Here is a 20,305-nt window from a genome sequence, read left to right as displayed (position 1 = left end):
AGCTAATGCTTAGTGTCAATGATAAGTTCTTGTTATTCATGGTTTCCTTGAATTTTGTTTCCAGCCAACTTTCAGTGACTCTTTAGGTCACCGGTTTAAAAAGAACCTAGATACACTCTTAAAGGGAGGTTTCTTTAGCTATCCTTGTACTTGTGAAGTCTTTATAGGCCATCTAAAATGTACTTATAAAAAATGCTGTTATTTGAGGGTGGGTTGATTTCTAAAACATGGGAAAGTCTTATAAATATGTTAAATTTTTCAAATGCTTGAAAGTAAAATTTGGTTTCTGTTCTGAGACATTTTACATAGTTATAGGTTAGTGAAAATAATGGGTAAGCTTATCAGTGATACTTCAAAAATATACCTGATTTGTTTTCCGTTAACAACTAATGATTGCTCTTGATTCTCTTCGCCTAAGGCTTAGGTGCAGTTTAATAACATCTATGTTCTAATTGTGAGCAATTTCTACAATATTTTAAGACCAGTGGTTCAAATTAAGAGTAATTTTAACCTGAGAATCTTCCTGAGAATGTTTCTCTTGCCATTTTAAAATACAATAAGTACACCTAACCTGAAATTTTGAATACATGTGAAAAGGAACTGCTTGTCATAAATAGCAAGTTTTGAAATAACGTTAAGTTGTTCCACGTGTTAGTACCCTGATACATGAGCTCATACAGATTTACAGCATGCAAGATATCTTCTTCCTCTAGGCATTGAGAAGACCAATGTATTTAGACAGCAGGGGAGCAATGGACTAAAGTGCAGCAGCTGAAATTGTGATGGCCTTTCAATGATTCTTCTTTAAATCATTAATCTTTCTGAACTTGTGCATTTCTCACAGGGCTGGATTTTATGGTTTATTAGTGTTTTATAAGGTTTACTATAGAACCTTCTACTTAGCATGAATGCTTGCCACCACAATTAAAAAATATACACATATATTTTGAGATTGTGTGCTTATTAGTCTTCTCTCACTGAATTTGGGGAAATAGCAGGTAGTATCCACTGTATTAACTCAGATTCTTTGAAAAAAAGATGTATTTCATAAAACTGTGTTCTTACCAATAAGATAATGTGAAATTCATGTCAGATACACGCTCTGGGCAGCAAACTTCCGTAATGTAGGCTAAGGAAGCTGGAGTCATGCTGCAGTATGTCAGATCTCAGCTATTATTGTTGTTTTACTTTTTATTCAAATTATGTGCAGTCTCAAACATTTTCTCTAACTTTTTGTGATTTCCCCTCTCCTCCTCCCATCAAATTTTGTTTTTTTGAGATCCATAAGGTTTTGATGTTTTAGGGAAGCTTGGCTTAAATTTTGCATTAGTGTCTGCCTACGATGCTAAATTTGCAGTGTTGAATCTTATATATTAGTGTATGTATACACATATGCATCACATATATATATAGAGAGAGAGAAGGCTACAAAAATATTGGTATTTCTCCTCTTAATTTTTGAGTGGCTTGCATTCTTGTGCTGCATCAAAATGGCACTTTAGATGACAAAGTAATAGCTGTAATAATTGTAGTAAAGGTATAATCACCTTGTATGTGTGTGCTTTTGCATTATTTTCATACCTTTTGGATTTTTAAAAAACATACGTTACCTTAAGACTGCACATAGTTTTTCAAAAGATTGTAAAGATGTTATACATGCCTGTATGCTATGTAAGGACTTGAGTGAAATGGTTTCAGTAGGAAGACTTCAGCAGTTATCTGTAGGTTTTGCACTCCTTGTGGGTGCTAATGGTTATCAAAATGGAAAAGTTAAAGATTTAGTTTTATTTGGGATGCCTTTTTAGATGAGGGGGACAGTATCAACACACTTATTTGATGCAGTAGTGAGTATGTTAATTCTGACAATGGCGTGCAATCATTTCTCTAGAAAATGTGTCTGATGGATGAACTCTTTACCTGGATAGCTCTTTCTGAAGCACCCAACATGTGGAGCATTAATAGGCACTTTGGTTAAAAATGTCTGTATTAGTCTTGAGCAGTCTTCTGGACAGTGCTGCCATGGGGATGTCTCAAAATTCAGTTCACTAGTTCATGTTCTGAAGTTTTTAACAAGTGTCAGAAATGTCATCAGATTTTACAGGATTGTGCTTCCTGCAACTGCTCAGCCTTAGCTGAAATGTTTAGTTTGCTGGTATTAAAATATAGCTTGTGGTTTGTGCCACTCTTAATCCTTCATGGTTACATAAAGGGGGTTGACTCCCCACTCCAACAGGGAGCTCTCACTGCTTTTCTTTTGCTGGTTCTGTGTCCAGAAAAATAATAAAGAAAAATTCCTGCTTGTTCAGTGAGGTGAGCCAGCTTATCAGCAGGTCAATAAAACCCACAAACACTGTAAAGGAGGGCACAGGACCAGGTGGCTTGGAGCTGGGGCTAAAGAACAAGACATGGGATTCTCCCATTTGGTAACAAGTGTTAGATTAAATCGGCTGTCTAGCCAGACCATGGGTTCAGATTCCTTCTGAAAAGTCTTTCAGATCTGAGCTTTCTCTGCTTTGAGTAATAATAGACATTGAGACCTCCTACCTGACTAGAAAGGAAAAGTTCCATACACTTTACATATTTAATTTGTAGATTAACAGATCTGAACGCTTTACTAGTACTGCTGGAAATTACAATTCTTCAGTGTTGATTTGAAAGCATTTCTGTACTAGTAAATGCAGGCAATTGAGATATGGTGAGTTTCTACTTGCGTTGTTCAGGAGTCTTGACCATAACAAGAAAATGAATTGCTGGTTGATATGTTTTAGTCATTTTTACAGTGGAACCAGTGGTATAAATCATAATGTAGGTATTTTACAACTTTTGGCATTACTGATGCAGAATTAGGAGGGCCAATTACAGACTTGCCTTCAGGCACCTGCAGCCTTTTTTCTCATCAGTTAAAAAAAATCCCAACACCAAAACAAATAAACAAACAAAAAAAATTCAAAATAACACCTGTACCCTGTAAGTTTGAATACAGTAATTTTTTTCCTTAATATACCATTGGAAGTCTTCTGACTACCTTTTAATTTGATTTGGATTTTTTTTAAATGAGTCGATACATTTCACGGCTTTTGTTTCAATTACTGAGGTATGTAAACAGTATTTTGAATTTTTCTAAGTGATGCTGGGATCCAAAATTACACTGTATTACAGGTTTTAAATAATTAGGCTCAGACTTCCACATGGTTAAACGTTTTTACCAGTAAAAAAAATTGTAAGTGAATTTTAATTATCTCCTGACCTCAGAGCAAACCTAGACTTTCCCCTCATGATGCTTCAGTGCAGGATGATCTCAGAGAATCTTTCATGGAATCTTGATACTTTGTTTTATGTAAGTCTCAGTTTTTGGAATATATTTAGAAAAAAAAACCTGCAGTGAGTTTTTTTCTTCTCTTTAAATTTTCTTGAGGACAAGGATCTCAAGAAGCATGTTGATGTAGTGTCACTTCATTCAGCAATGCTGGGCAAGTCTGCTGTAGTTACCTTGACATGTGCAAAAGGGTTTTGGGTGCAGCAGTGCAGCTATTACGGAAAATGGAAAGCAAGCAATCAGGATTTCTGTAGCTGAATTAGCAGTTATTTTTTACTCCTTTCAGTCACAACTGAAATATGTTTGACTCTATTAGATGTAAAACTGTGCAGAATACTTATGTTGAAAGTAGATAAAACTTTTCAGGATAAGGTTTCATCTCAATAAAAGCTTTAAGCAAAGGGTATGCAGAGTACATCCAACTCAACAGAACAGCTGCCTTGTTAGTGTGGGTTCATGACCAAGGCTCTAAAGAGTCCTGTCTGTCGTGTAGGTGTCTTACTCTGCTAAATTAGTGAGGCCTTAGATCAGTTTTGACAGTAGCAATGTTGATAGATTTACTCTCCTAAAACTCCACTGTGCTGTTGAGCTGATTGGTGGTGAGTTGGTGTGGGCATTCCAGATTAAAAGAATTAAAAACCTCCAAAAGCCTAAGAAAAACCAAACCACCAAAAAAACCAAAACCACAAAAAAATCCCCAACACTTTAAAAGCAGGATTTAAGGAAAAGTTCAGATTTTTCTGTTGAAATACAAATTAATTTGAATCCTCTGACCTGCTGACCATCAAAAGTAACACAGTTTAGATAACTTTTCTGTAACCACACTTGAGAAAATGGTCTAATCCACTACCTTCAGTTGTTTTTTAAAATTGTTCTTTTGTCAGGACTAAGAGTAACATACTATGTTAGGGCAGTTATTCCCAGGATCACTTCTTCCCTGCTAAAGAAACATACATGTTTTGTAGTCTTCTAGATTCTTCTACATGCCAGTGAAATTTTGAAAATCACTGAATAATACAATAAAGTAGCCAGCTAGTTTAGAACTTCATTCACTCTGTGTACTGGGAGAGAAGAGAGTACAAACACCGTGAGATTGAATCTGCGCTGTGTTTCTGTATATGAATGAGTGCCATTCATAATTAACTCGGTTACTACATGGACTTACTACAGAAAGAGAAAGAGTTGGTATAGCCTGCCTCCTTCCTAATCCTAAAGATTGCTCATGGTTTTAAAAACTGTTCATTTGGTGTGGTGAGCACGGAGGGAAAGCTGTCCCAATGCTGTCCTTGTTCTTTACAAGGACATTCTTTAGTTTGTCTTTCAAACCAGACCATTTTAAGAAAAAAAAAAAAATGGTAATGGAGTATTTTTTTATCATATGTTTTTGTTTGCTTGTTTGGGATGTGCTGGTTGTCTTGGAGGTGGACCAAGGTTTCATTTCCCCAAGTCGTCTTGTAGTACTAGATAGACCAGCACGTGGTTCCAGCTCCGCTGCCAGCTCTGCTCCCTTGTTTTAGGCAAGGGATGGCCAAAGATCTAGTGAATGGGTGTGAGATTGAAAACTAATTAGTTTGCATGTATAGATGGAGCAAAAAGGTTGTGATTGGAACAGGTTTGAAAATAAACTGCTTTGACACTAAAGAAAAATACATTTGGCAAGGACTATTCTGCATGAAAAAAAAAAGCCAAAAAACCCCCAAATCAAACCTGGGATAAAGAACCAAAATGGATAATAGGATGTGGCTTGGTTAAACTGGGGAAAACCCAGAGAAAACAGGAAACAGTGAGTTAAATATTGAAGAATGTTTAGTGTTACGATAGATGGCAAGACTGATACAAGTTAGACACACCCAGAAAAGACTGAACTGGGAAAAATACAAATTGGAGGGGCGAATGTGTGACCAGAAATCAGCAGAAATGTTGACTAATTATTGAGAATTCTGTCAAGTTCATGCATCTTTTCCTCAGAGAAGCTAACAGAGAGTGTGCCCAATCCTTTTTATATTGAATCAACACTAGCAACTATCAGTAACTTCCATAATTCTAGTGGGAGAGGCTGGAGAAATGCATTTAAAGTTTCTGGTTCAACTATTTAGTCATATGTATAACAGTGTGATGTACCTCACAGCAGAAATTGCCTGGGTATGCTTAAAGGCCTGAAAAATGCATATAGGCTAAAAAAAGAATATTAATATTGGAATGCCAATTTCACTAATATGTAACACAATGTAGGTGAGTTATGCATTGAAAAGTCTGTGGCTATGTGATCACATACTATTTATTTTGGATTTGTGGCTTCTCTGGGGATATGTTAATACATTTGCTGTGTAGGAAACCAACCGTGATAGAATGCTTTCTGTAGTGGGCAGTTTAATTCCATTTAGGTTAGTTTGAGAGACCCTCTGGTTTGGGGTTGGAGTCTTTTCTCCTGCTTTCTGTTTATAAAATAGGCACATAGCACTGCTGCTTCAGCTCATGAGCTTTACTTTGAAATACTGAATAATGCCATGATGCAAAAAAGAGCACGTGCAAACTTTTGCTTTTTTAAATGCAGCATGAATAACCCTAGGAGTCAATAAATAAGGCTGTGGAACTATATGATGAGTCATGAGAATAAAATGTTGAAATTACTGAATTAGCTACTCGCTAATTGAATGCTGTCAATCCACCTGAGGCAGCAGTCCTGTGTTCTACGTAGATGATCAGATAAGATTAATGCAGCATATGTATAGAGGTCTTCACAGGTGAATTTTTACTTTACCATTTCATAAACTTGAGTGTTTAGTATTGCAGCCTTAATCTCTGTAGTTCTATGTATTTATTGTATTTATATATTGTGGGGGTTTTGCCTACACAGATCATTTATTTGTCTGTTTATTAAGAGGCTTAATATTGTCAGTGGCCATCTGTCAGGATTTTGTTCTGTGTAAATGCAAGGACTTGATGAAAGAGTATCTTTTTACACATTCCTCTTGCATCACTTGACAGCCAGTCTGTTTAATAGCTTGCCTCATAACTAGGGAAGATGCCATCCTCTAAAATGCTTTTCCTAAAATAGGGTGCAATTAATGTTATTCTACTGTAAGACAGAAACTTAACTTTATGACTGCAACTAGTGTAATGAAATGTAGCTATTTGGTGTTGGTTACTAGGTCAGGTTTCTCACAGAAAGATTTGTCTTCTCATGATTTAAATAAATAAGTAAACAAACTCCCTAAATTCCCTTTTTGTTAGAATTGTTAGAGTTTACAAAGTATTCTAGCAATGCATTTCTTCTGTTGGCAATGCAGAGTGATGTAAATGTGTTTGCTTTGTTTGGCAATATGGACTGCATTCATCAAAAAAGCATCAGAGAAAATGTATTTTAAACTTTTACAGGGAGCTGCTTTTCAGTTCAAGACCATGCAAGATTGATTTATCTGTATGGCTCCTTAGATTTTTCCGTATGCCTTCATTTCAGTTGTTCAATGCATGAAATGATATATTCAGCATATAAATTTTATATTAACTATGTATAGAGATAGTTGTATATGCAGGTATTTGTGTATTTATGTGTAATATGAATGGGTTGGTATAAAATACAGGCCTTATTTCAAGGAAGCACAGTTGTCTTTGTTCAAAAATACTAACTCTTACACAGAATTTATTTTAAAATTACCTTCAGGCTGCATAAGGATGATTCCTCCCACCCCCATTAAATACAGGCCAGGTTTTTCAGCGAGAGCCATAACTTTGGCTCTTAGTTTCTGGCAAAAGGAATAATGTGAAATGGTTATTGTGTTTTAACAAATCACTATTTATCAGATGATCCATGGTAACTACGTGCATGATTTTAGCTAGTAAAAACATGCTTGAGTTAACTAAACAAATTTTACCCTGAGGAATGTCGGCTTGCATGCAGTAAGTGTTATTAATTCATTCATGATGCCTGCACCATAGCTTCATGGGCAATAAATATGCTCCTAGTTCTTATAAACAGATCCTGTAACTTCACAGCTCAGCCCAAATATAAGGGGTGCGAAAGGAAGTATGCATAACATCTCTTTGGTTAGTGCAACAATCTCATGAGGCTGTTGATCATAATTGCTGGTATCTATTCTTGGGATTAAAATTAAATACCTGATGCTGTTGCCTAGTTTTACTAAATTTTAAAAACTTTGCAGCAGCAGCATCTATGTGCTGTGACGGGTGTTGTAGGTAATTCATTTCACAGTAGCATAGCCAATATGCAGAATGGATGCTCTGTTCTGAAAAAGGGGGGAAAAAAAATAATATCCACTCATCTTCCTCACCTTTTCTGAATTGTGATGTTGGAACTTGCTTGGACTAGATGTAATACCGAATATCTGTATTCAAGATGACAACACTTCAGCTAAATCAGAAGTTTGGATACGCATCTGAAATATCTACAAAAAGATTAGAAGTAGTAAAATCAGAATTTTGTCTTCATTACAATTATGGTATTTTGAAGTGCGTAGCCCAAATATATGAAAAATGTGTGTTTGTTTGGGGTTTTTAAATATATATTTAAACTGATTTACTGGTGGGTTTACAATACTTTTTTTCAGTGAGTTACACTGAAAACAGCAGAGGACACCATTGACAGTCAGTTTAATTTGCTGAATCATCTGTTATAGTGATGGCTTCAGGCCAGAGCTTGGCTTGCAGACTAGAGGCTGAGAGCTGTGAAGATGCTGGGACTTGAAGGAACGTTGGTAAATTGTTGCTGAGTGAAGGAAGTGGAAGGTTTTTCTTTATTTTCTAAGTGATTCTAATTTTGCATGGACAGAAATCCTTCTACCTTGAACTCGCAGTCTTTTTTAGTTAAATGGAGACCAGACATTAGAAAGATCCAAGCACAGAACAGCTGGATATTAGCTGAGTGCTGCTTCCATGGATATCTTGTGCAACCAAAAATGCAGCTCAAATAAGCTTATGTTTCACAGCAATCAAATAGAGTTTTGGCAGAGGCTTTGCAAATGTCGTCTTTTCCTGGCAGACTTGCAAAATAAACCTGCTGGGTTAAGTTATGAGACTAAAAGGGGAAAAAATCCAGGAAATCTTTTCTTGCCAACAAGCGATCTGGAAGAGGGCTGCAACTGAAGAATTGATGGTTTCTAATTTAAAAGAAAAGTCTTAAGTAGATTTAACCCTTTTTGTATGAAGCCTGACTCTGGGAAGAGTTTTGAATATCTAATTCAAATGTGAATTTAGGAGAGTACAATATTTTTTTTATTTTCTTTATTTTCTGTCTCCCCCCACCCCCCCACCCCCCATCCCCCCCAATCATTATCAATAGAACTAGAAGTTGTTTATATGAACAGAGCAAGTAGTTCACTGCCTTCTGCTTTTCAAAATCAGTTATTTCAGGAGAGGGCATGCTGTCATTTAACGGTGTTTTGTATATAACATCACTCTTCTTCTCCATAGCTGTAAACACCAGCAGATATGCTGAAAGTTATAGGATCCAGACATATGCAGAATATGTTGAGAAAAAACATGAAGAAAAACAGGCAAAGAGAAAATGTACAGAAGATAGTTGGAAGGAGATGGAGAGAAAGCAGTTAAAAACTCAATGCACACCTTATGTTTCCCAGAGTCGATACTACTGTGTTAACAGGTGAGACTTTTCTTGCATTGCCAACTCTTGTATTTTTATTGCATTTTTATTAGAAGTCTAGCAATTTTCAGGTAGTTCTTCACCAATGGATTACTTTTTTCCTGTACATATTTCTTTGGATATAAATCAGTAGTGGTACATCAGCTGTCACAAGATCATAGGTAAAGGAGCAGAGGGCGTTCCATCACAAATGTGATTAGACAAATTTCTAAGATACTGGGATCCTGAGGGCAGGTCAGATCACAGTTTCAGAGCTTGATGTAGCAGTACCATTTCTTATAACCAAAATAAAATAATTGTTTTCTTAGTTTGACACCTCTGAATAGCTTGTGTTATCTGGAAACTTAGCTGTCATTTTATACCCCTGTAAAGGCTGTATTGGGTTTTGGATGACTTTCTATGGTAATACTTTCCATGCCACAGAGGAGGGTATAAATTACAATCTTGAACAGTCCTGATGAAATCGTCCTTATGTTTCAGAAACAAGAAGGCAAATGATGATACTTGCATGGCTTTAAACTTTTGAAATAAAACCTGAAATGGGTTTTAGTTCATTATTTAAGGACAACAATAAGTCAGGAGATGCCAGTTTTGATTCTGGTATGTTGTATCCTGTAGTAGGTGTATTTGCTGTGTGTATTTGTTGTTCCATTTTTACCCTCTCATATTAATGACGGCTTTTAGATACGATGGTAACAGGAGGCTTCTTAGTCATCTGTGTAGCTGTGAATAGGAAGGGTCTTTTAGTGTTAATGTATTTTTGTATATTTTAATGAAAATATAAAATATTTAAAAATAACATGTAATTAACCTATCACGTTATTGCCATTTTTTTCTTCCACTACCCCCTCCCCCAGAGTCTATAAATTCAGCATAAAAAGGTGATGTTTTGGGGTTTTGTTGTTTGTTTATTTGGAGGAGTTTTTTTGATTTGTTGGTTTTGGTTGTTTTGGGTTTTTTTCCTGGTTAGTCAGAACAAATGAGGTGGTCATAAAACAAACACTGAGGTCTTCCTGCTTTTTCTTTCTTGGGAATGCTATTATAAGTCCTCTCTCTCATTACATCTTCTGACAAATGCTATCAGTCATGTAATAAATATACTAAACTTGTTCTGTTCTTCTGACTTACATGAGCTTGTGATTTGCCTACTTCGCAAAATTAAATGCAGGTGTGTATTTTGGCTGGCAGTCAGATGTTCATGGCTTTCGTCATGGTGGGAATTCTAAATGTGCTAGACACAAGTTTGATTCCGAAAAAACCTATGGAGGAACCTGGTGATAAAATCCTTATCAAATGAAACTAGTTTAATTGAATTAGCTTACTTAGGAAGACTTGGAATTGTATGCTGTGAAGAGATGAGGAGCTCTAAAGATTGTCCTGATGCTAGTTTACATGTGGCTAAGGTTTAGGTCTATAATTAAGTCTGTTACTTAGTCTGAAAATACATACCTCATCTTGAGTCTACTGCAAAGAAATACTGAGTCCTAGTTTTATTTCTACTAAGGGAAGTATCTCTTCTGAATGGATGTTGGCTTTGGGGTATCTGACAGATTCTAGACAGGTGGTTAGAGTGGCAGCTTATGGTTTGAACCATAGACAACTTCTTCTTTTAACATGTACTTCAGAAAACAGTAAATATGGAACACTGATTTGTCATCTCCTGAAGAAGTTTGAGGACTACCACAAATGTATAATTTGGAAAATTGCTGAATAAAATTTTCCATGAATTCTTTCCTTAAAATTATGATACACCACAAGGAGTTATATGCCTAAGCACTTAATCTCCTTGAAAATTTTAAATCTATTTTTTCTAGTGTTGTAAAATTCTACAAAAAGCACCCTTGTTTTCAGATGATCAACACTTTGATAGTCTTGGATAGCAGCCTTTATTTTGTTGATAGAACTTTTTTGTAACTGATGTTACATGAATTTTTGTTCTCTCATTCCATTAATAAAGTGATTTGGTTCTGTCCCAAATTCTCATTCATGCAGGTGTTTTGACATGTTTTTGTTAATAATATTTTTATTTGTTACTAGTTAGTGTGTTCTCTTGTCAGCTAATCTTTTGTAAATGTTTCCTTTTAAGTGTAATTTGGTTAGGTATAACGTGGAACTGCAAACCTTGTGGTCTTTCAGTTCACTCCAGGTGAACACTTGCCTTTTGTTTCCAAAGATATCTCCGAAATATTTATTTATATTCTTGTATATCATATATAGCCATTTTAATATAAAATATAAATACTTATATAAAGCATTCAGGACAAATATATATGTGTGCAGGTATATGTGTGTATATTTGTCCAGATTAATTTGAATCATATATAATTGAGCAGTCAATACTGTGATGTATCTAGCAGCTGATCACTTCGAATAGTTTTGTGTTACTACATCCATTATTTATTTATTTTTTAACAAGCTTGCTGCATCAGTTTCTGTCAGGCAGCACAGTTGCAGAATAGCTGTTGCTCTCCGTGATGGCAATATATCCTGAATTTTTCACTCAGTAATGAAGTTGTTGGGTGTTTCTTGTAAGGAACTTTTGTCTTAAATTGACAGATTGAGAAGTATGTACCAAAGGTTCTTTAATCCCTGTCCTACTAAAAAAACTACAGTCTCATATTATAGATGAACTACTCTACAGAAAATATAGTATAGTAATATTATTAGCAGTCACAAGGTAAAATCACTTGTAATTAATATATATCCCTTGCATATAACTTCTACTGTTAGATATCAAAACTGATTTTAATGGAAATATGCCTAATTATTAATGTCAGGTAGAGAAGTAGAGGAAAAACTGATGCATATGACAAAACTTCAAGCAGTTAGTAAGATCCGCTTCTTTAAAGCCGTTCGCTATTCAGAACGCACTTTTGAAACAGATGAATCATGGCCTCTTGTGTATTACACAGTACTGGCTGTGTTGTGCTAGCAAATAACTGCCTGCCAGCCAGCTCTGCTGTGACTGTTAAATGCATGGATTTAAGATCTTTTCTTTAGCAAAATAGTGTTAAACCACAGCATGAAAAATCAAATAGAGTAATAGAGTACGTTCTATGTATCTGCTCTATTGGGTATCCTGCTCTACTTGTACTTATGTATTCTAATTTACCTGGTCATCATCTAGGAATTAGTAAAATAGAATAAGGTCAATAGCAGAAGACTTGCATTAGTATGAAGTATGGGAAAGCGATATGCCATTTTGCCTTACACATTTTCTAGCTAAAACCAGGACTGCTGCATCTTCTGTCAAGTCAGGGTGCTGTTTGTAGCACTGCTTCCTTGAATTTCTTTATTTTGCTGAAGATGATCTTATTTTTGAAAGGTTCATGAATTTCCTCTGATGATTCTTGTGTGTTTTTTACAGAAATGGTCGTTTATAGTGGTTCATTGCTAAATAAAGGATAAGAATTGGGAAAAGCTGAGTCATTAAAGATATGGAGAATAAATATTGCAAGAAAATGATGGTATTCCAGTATTATAGTGTTATTTCAGGTGATTTCACCTGCTGTTAAGCTGAAATGACTGATTGTTGTGTTGGGTCATAAACTACTCCCCTCCCTCCAGTGTTTTTCTAAGTGGAGAGAGAACACAGGATTATGTTTTTGTTTAAACGAAACTTAATTGAAGTTGGAGGTCTGTATATATCCAGGCCAATTCAATATGCTCTATTGTGATGGAAGTAAGTGATCCTTGTATAAGTTGGACATGCTTTTCCAGAACATTTCCAAAACAAAATGTTTAATGCTACTTTGTCATAATTTTTTTCCTACCTTTTGCCACACACACACACACACACGCGTGCCAGTTGCTGATTTTTCAAAATAATTGCCATAGTACTAATTGGATTGCTGCTATTTATTGGCTGAAATGATGTCACAAACTTCATGGGCAGTTTAATCAGATGGAATCTGTGCTCTTTCTGGCAGTAGAGCGATATAGAAGTCGTCTACATCCTGTTGATGCATTAAACTGTGTTTAGTACTGATATTCCTAGTCATATTGCTGGAATTTAACAAAAATACTGTATTCTTCTGTGATCAGGATTGTACTGAATAGGAATAGAAATCATAAATAAAATCTAGGGTTTTGTGTTTATACCACCTTTCTCCAGTGGCATTCATCCTTGTCAGGTTTGCCTGTGGGCTGGCATTAAAATAGGTCAACAGAAGGGAGAGGTCAGGGGAAAAGGACTAGTGGAAACTGCTGTCATTGAAGAGGCTTAGAACCCCACCTACCATCGTCACTGACTGTTGTGAAAGCTATATTGTGTTCACTAAGTAGATTTGCCAACTGGCAATGTATGATAGGTTTTTCTTGTGGTGGGCTGTTTTGGGTCTCTGCTGCTGCCCACCCCCTGCCCACCCCAACCTTGGCTAGTAATTTTATTTTAAAAGTTAGAGCAATCTGCATTTCAATATACAAAAGAAATTTCAGAACCTCTTTAACTATATTAATTTAAAAAATAATTATTATTGCCTGGGTGACTGTTGTACATGTGTGTTTTGAAACCTAAGTGCAATATTTGTTAATGGAAGTTATAAGTCTGTGTCTCTAAATGGCTCAGGTATCCACACAGTTGAGGACCCTACACAAGTATGTCTGAATGGCCAGGTATTAATAGCTGTTAGTCTGTACTGTTCTTCCACTTTGTTTAGTTGTCTCTCAACAGAGTAAGGAAATTGAGACAGAAATATGGACGTACTCCAAAATAGTTGGTGCAATTAGAAAACTGAACTTTGCTCTGAGTAGTGCTCTAACTTGTATATGCAACCATAGTGATTTGCTAGTATTACTAAGTGAATAAATGACATTTCTTATTTTAGGTCCAAGAAGAATAAGACAAAAAAAATCAACCCATATCTGTCTATAATCCATGCAATCAATGAATGAATGTAGAATAAAATTAGTATTCTTGGGAGGAAGCAAGAAGTCAAAAGTTCTTGATTATAAAATATATTTTGGACTTTGTGCTGCCAGTCTTTTGGTGGGTTTTTTTTCCCCTTGAGGTTATCTGCAGAAAGAACATAAGGCCTAAAATTAATTTCTACTTTGTTCTTTGGTACACAGCTAAATGTGCAGTGAAGGTCAAGAACTTGTTTTTCTTTATTTGCAATAACTTCTCAAGAGTTTTAAGTTGAAAAAAATGAAATTCATCCATAAGACCTACAGTGAGTGCAAGTTCCCTTCTAAGAGCCAAGTGCTCATGATACGTCTAAGAAATCCTGGGATCATAATTTATGGCTCCTGAGTTTTTATTCCTTATGTATTTTTCAGAATAATTTTCCCAAAAGTATATTTCTTACAATCTTTTCTAAACAATGGGGTTTTTTTTTAAAAAAGAGTAGTTTTTCATTTTCTAAATCCTTTTTCTTCAATAGAGCTTTTTTCTTTCTCAACCTAGTTTTTGCCTGTTTGACAATATTGACGTGTTGATGGTAGTTGCAGTGTGACTCAAAATGATGCTTTGTAAGAAATCATGCAAGAAGGCCTTCTGTGTGTGAATGTTTGGAGGAAAAGCCAGCTATTCATCAAAGTAAATGGTGTTTGTGCTCCTGAAGTGGCAGTAAGAGCATGAGGTGTAATCATATGTTTTATGTTTGTTTATTGCCTTTGGACATCCCAGAGAGGTCTGTTTTAAATTGCAAAATGTTCAGCTGAAAAAATTCCATTTCAAAACCCAAACTATACAGCCAAATTTAACAGTCCTTTAGCTGAAACCTTATTGAAACACCATAAATCCCAGCTATTGTTGATTAGAAAGGAAAAAAAGAAAAGCTTATAAAGCTGTATTAATTTTTATGTAAATAAAAAATAGAACATGGCTTAGATGCATACAGCCATTTTGTGTAGTTCTTGATGAAAAACTAAAGTTTTGTAAATCTAAAACTTCCTTTTTTTTTACTTGGTTGTTCTAATGGAGAACCAAAATGGAAATTTAAGTAGCTGACACTCACGTATCTAGAAGTTTGTAATGGGAACTATTTTTTTAATTAGCCCCTTTGCTACTCCATTCTTTCTTATATTCATGCTAATTTAAATATTGTCATTTGTATTTCAAGGAAACTTAACAATAGCATTCCAGTTGAATGAAAATCTATGCAGCATTACTTCAATGTATGCTAGATGAAATGGAACTCTTAAGTTCATCTTCATACTGTATTAGTCAAGCTTCATTCAAATACTACCTATGAAATGAGTGTGCAATATTTTGTGGTTTTTATTTTACCAGTCTGTTGGATGGTAGTACTCTTCACTTTAAGGCGTGATTTAAAGTTTGTCATATGGAGCTTGATGGTTTTCTCTACCTTTATGTAACAGAAATGCTTTTAGAATTGCTTATAGTTCCAGGAGAGAAGATGAAGTTAGCATGTAGAACCTTTCAATATCAGGATGTGGTTTTGAGGCTTAACAGTTGTGTATAACTTGGTGTCTATCGAGAATGCTTTACAAGAGCTTTCGTAACTAAGAGAATAAAAATTAAAACTAAGCAGGGATATAGAACAGCTTTAGAGTTGAGTGATCTCATCAGAATAGCAGCTAAGCCTGAGCCATCTGTAGTACAAAGAATGAATGCCTTCATGTATGTAAGGTTGTGTTAATAGACTATTTATGGAATTTTATAGTTAAGTCCTCTTCCAAATAATGTAAATTCATGGTACACCACTTCCTACAGTTTATTCTACTACATTCATAAGCATTTATTAGATGCACAACAACTAGTACCTATGTAATAGTTTTTCTTGACTTGTTCATAATTATTATTTCTTGTACATTTCAGTTTTACAGGTACCAGTACAGTGGGAAAGAGAAGCATGAGTCCTATTCAGGAAGAAACTGGTTCTGATGATATGGAAGAGGGAGAAAGCCAAAGTCCAGAATATGATCAGACTCAGTCCTGTGCAGAGTCCTTGCCAGATAGTAAAAAGAGAGCCAAAAAGTTCAAAAAGATCAAGACGGAACAAGTTCCAGCAGGTAAGCACAGTGTGTGTGCGCATGGTTTTCTTTTCTGTTTGGAACTACCCTAAGCCTGAACAGAATTGAAGTTCTTTCTTGAATGTCTTAACTTACTGCAAAGTAACTTATAACAGTGACTTCCCCTATTACATTCATAGAAGTTCAGGAAAGTTATTTAAACTGATGATTGTATCATACAAAAATTATAAAAAAAACCAAAAAAAACCAAACAAAAAACCCCCAAACAAACATAAAAAAACCACAAACCACAAAACAAAAGATAGGCAAGTGGCAGTCAGATGACTATGTTTCACCTGGTATTTTTGCTACATTGTGTGAGTTATTGCACCTTTGGTCACATGAATTTAAATCTCAAAGTATTTTTATTGATCTATTTTTTATTCCATTTCAAGTTGTTAGTAATTTATTTTAGAAATTTATTAGACTATATTAAAAGTATTCATATCTTAATTATTGGTCATCTGGAGCACTGCCTGTATATTAATAGGTAAAACTTCATTTCAGTATCTGCTTTAACCACTTTTATCCAGAAAGTGGTATTGTATACCAAGCATCCTTTCTCCTGATTTGGTGGAGTAAAATATTTCTTAGCTGTTTTCAAAAGCTGTGCTTGGAAATTGCTTTCTTTTTGTAGTTCAGTAGGGCAATTGGGCCATGCAAGCATATGCAAAATGACAAGACTGTCTACTGTAATTTCGAGTATAAAATTAATCCTTTGTATTTGGCATTATGGAAATGTACATTATTGGTATTAGTGTAATTCATCTTTCTAATTAATTTGGGCTGGAAATATTCTTCAGTGTCTCAACTGCCTTAAACAAGAATAACTGCAAGTGCACTTGGGAAAACTGTTATTTAACTTTATCATCACAATTACTGTAAAAACAAAATTGCATGGATAAAAATTACTCATTAACTGCAAAATATATTAGTTACTATTAGGGTAAGAAAATTATTGTTACTTTTTTCTTTTTTTGAAGTGCCTACTTAAACAGTCTTTTGGTTTCCCTTTGTAACTATTGGCTTGCCAGTAATGTATCTAGAGCCTTGCTCTAGAGGAGAAACTATGTCTTTGTATGCTCTGAAAGAATAAAAAGATTCTTGATTTGATTTTTATTCCTTTCAGTGTTTATATATTGAAGTCTTCAATATACTGTTCCATGACTCTGTCTTTTAGGAAGCCTCACAACTAGTTCCACTGGAATTTTTGAAGTCCCTGAAACATGGTAGGAAACAACTGCCTTAACAAGTGGAACTGATTGAAAGCAGTTGCAAGAATACACCTCTTGGAAGCCATACTTTATTTAAATAAAGTGGTGTTAACAAAGCAGTATGTGTCCTGAAAATCAGTTTAATTATTTTAAACTGTTTATTGAACAGTCACTGTCAATTTTACTTGTGTGTATATTAACTAGTATATGATTCGTTGTTGATCATGTGAAATACTTGCTGTCGTAAATGATGTTAGATTTAAGAAGCAAGACTAAATGCATTTTGGTCACCTACTTGGCATGCTGGCTATGAAATGTACAAAAAGAACTGGCACTCTTAAGACTTTGTGCTAGGCTGTTTGCTGTGCTAGAGGGGAGTTACTACAAATCTCCTAATTTTTAGCTATTTTTTCAGGCAATATCAATATGCTGTCAGCATTCTTAAAACAGAACTGCATCTTCCCCTGCTGCTTTCTACCAATTACTTTATCTGGAAATCTTCTTTAGTTTTCCATTCTGTATCCCCCACACCCTGTGCAGCCAGTATTTATCTAAATACCCACTTCACATGTAGCTTACCCTTTCAAGAACCTGTAACTTACAAGTTTCTCAAACATTAATTTCCTGGTTGGAGGTAGCTTTTCTTTGTTTTCACATCTTATTGCTGTTTTCACTCTTAGGTCTTGATCTGTTTCTTCCCTCCTCCTTCCCCAGCTTGTGGGGTTTTTGTAAAAATGTTTTTGGTACCTGTGACAAACCTGCTAACTGCACCAGCCCTTTATTTGTTTAAAAAATTATCTGCATTGGTAGATTTCAGAAAATGTTTGATATTTAACATTTTTGTATCATGGAAATAAAAAAAAATGTATTTCCATAAAAATGAAAATTAAAAAAATTTTCTTAGGAACTGGTTTGGGTTTTATTTATTAGCTTCTGAAATGTTTTTAGGGAGCTCTTCTATTTATTTTTTTTTTCTTTTCTTTCCTCACAATAGAACAATGTATTTGTCAGCCTGTGATTAGCAGACCCTTTTGGTCCATGAACTATTTTCAAGATATTTGTGAAACATAACCAAGAAAATCAAGCCTGTTGTTATTAAATTTAAATTGCTCTGTGTTGCCATTGGAGGGAGGAAAAAAAAAAAAGTTCTACAAATTAGCAAGTTCAAAACCAGTGCTGTGGAAGAGTGGAATATTGAAGAAAGCTTCATCATATTGTATTTGTATTAGAGTGGGAACCACTGTTATTTAAACAATACAATAACCTGTCTGAAGGTATGACAATATTTGTTGTTTTTTAAATGATTGTGAGAGCTATCTTGAACTTGCATTGCAAAGGAAAAACATAATTTAAAGTTGTTAAATGTGAAATGTTTTATTTCTATCCTTGGATTACTACCAGAAGTAGTATAATTAAGTTGTTTTTTTTTTTTAATAACAGCCATATCCTCACATTCTCACACTAAAATGTGGGAAAGATGACAGTTATTTGTGGTAAAAGGGGAAATTAGTAACTGAACTCTTCTGCTCTTAAGGATCCAGAGACTTTTCTTCTCTGACACTCATGACCTTAGGAGTAAATACTTAAATCACTTCTGAGTATCCAGACCTACAAAGAAGCTGCAAATTTAGTTCTCAGAATATATGCAACACTTAGAAGTTGTATAAAATCTCTTACAGACATGATTCAGATAATTTATACAGCGTTCTGTCCAAATGTTGGGGGGCTGTTATTAACTATCTGTCCTAAAGAACCGGCATAAGATGATTTGGTAGGGAGCTTAATCATTGATGTCGAAAGGATACAAATGCATTTAAAAGAGAGGCAAGGAGGTCTCTGCTCAAGCGATAGAGGCCTGTGCTGTCTCTGAGAATCTACCTGGAGTCTTTACCCTGAGGCACGGTACTGACTTCACTCTTGAACAGCGACACTTACACACCTGCAGGGAAAATATAAGTCTTAATTGCATTACAATACGATCCTTTCAAAACATGTTTCTTCAGAGTAGGCCATGTATATCCTTCTCTGAAATATGAACGTTAATAGATATTCCCACTATTTCTACCCTCCTCCCCTCCTGAATTGTCATTGTGTGGAGTAGGATGTTACTTATTTCTACCTGTAAATAATATCTCTTATGAAAATAGTGCTCTTCCTTCTTTCTAGCCCCTTATATCAGTTCGATTTTACTGGTTAACACCTGGGTAAGCTACAAAAGCGTGACTGTCTGTATTTCTGGTGCTGAGTTTGGGTGGAGAACTGTCGGGGTCAGTGGCAGGTGGTGCCTAAGGAGGAGCCAGACCCACTGAGACCCATCGCAGTGCGCAGTTCTGGGGGGATTGGTACACTTCCCTTCCATCTGAATGACATCATTGGTGCTAGAAGGGGAAGAATGTCACTCCGTAAATTAGATCCACATTTGCTTCCTCTAGTATGTTTAAAATATGCGCATGGAATTGAGATCTTTACAGCATTTGTTTCTGAAAAGCAAAGCTGTCATCACTGGTCTTCAGGGCTGTGAGTTTCCTGTGTCCCAGTCCCTGGGGGCTTTACGTGCCAGTTACCTGACTCCAGAGGTACGGCAGGGCATCCCGCTGGCTTTGTCCTTACGGAGGAAGGCTGGTAATTTGCTAAGAGGCAACGTTCTGGCCCGATAAAAAGGCAGATGCATCTGTGTAATATTTTGATCGAGTAACACTTTTGATTTACCCCCCTCCCCCCCCCCCCTTTCCCTTTTTCTCCCTGGGCATGGAACCCACAGCTCTGTTCAATGTTAGAACTACTGTTTTGCTTTCTCTGTGGAGGAGTAGCGATGGGTACACCTAGCTCAGAGTTCTGTGTAGTCGAGGCTGGCCAGGGCCGAAGCAGCCATGGGCAGGAGGCTCCTCTGCCTCTGGCAGGTGTTGGCCGTCGGGGCGGCGCAGCCTCCCCGCTCCCCTCAGGGCTGAGGTGGAGCCCACCGGGAGCTGGGGGCTGCAGCCGCCTTGAGGGTTCTTGGTTTTGCCTTCCAATTGTACAGAACAGCCAGCCTTACCTTGCTGTTAGTGAAAAAATACTGCTGAGGTGAAAATTTTTTCTTCTGTAGCTGTTGGTGTCCTGGGGGAAGGTTGTTCTTGCTTGTGGAGAGTGGGAAGTGGCCTGTCCCTCAGGCTGGCGGCGAGGGCGGGGAGTTGGGAGCTG

At 36.0% G+C, this 20,305-nt stretch overlaps 1 protein-coding gene across 5 annotated transcripts in view; it reads left to right on the top strand.

Moving 5' to 3' along the window:
- Positions 1-17,244, top strand: part of PARN (poly(A)-specific ribonuclease) — a 59,535-nt gene extending 42,291 nt beyond the window's left edge. For 4 of the 5 annotated variants that reach the window (XM_040590903.1, XM_040590905.1, XM_040590906.1 and 1 more), the window contains 3 exons: positions 8,747-8,936; positions 15,718-15,911; positions 17,092-17,244. In XM_040590903.1, coding sequence (XP_040446837.1) covers positions 8,747-8,936; positions 15,718-15,911; positions 17,092-17,144 — 437 coding nt within the window. In that variant the 3' untranslated portion in view covers positions 17,145-17,244. Of the gene's footprint in view, positions 1-8,746; positions 8,937-14,904; positions 14,908-15,717; positions 15,912-17,091 lie in introns of all 5 variants that reach the window. The other variant, XM_040590904.1, reaches the window with a different exon arrangement.
- The last annotated feature ends 3,061 nt before the right edge of the window (positions 17,245-20,305 follow it).

The sequence above is a fragment of the Falco naumanni genome, chromosome 4 (assembly GCF_017639655.2).
Source record: "Falco naumanni isolate bFalNau1 chromosome 4, bFalNau1.pat, whole genome shotgun sequence".
NCBI classification, from domain to species: Eukaryota; Metazoa; Chordata; class Aves; order Falconiformes; family Falconidae; genus Falco; species Falco naumanni.
Note: the sequence above shows the minus strand (reverse complement) of the source record. Positions and strands in the feature narration are given on the sequence as shown.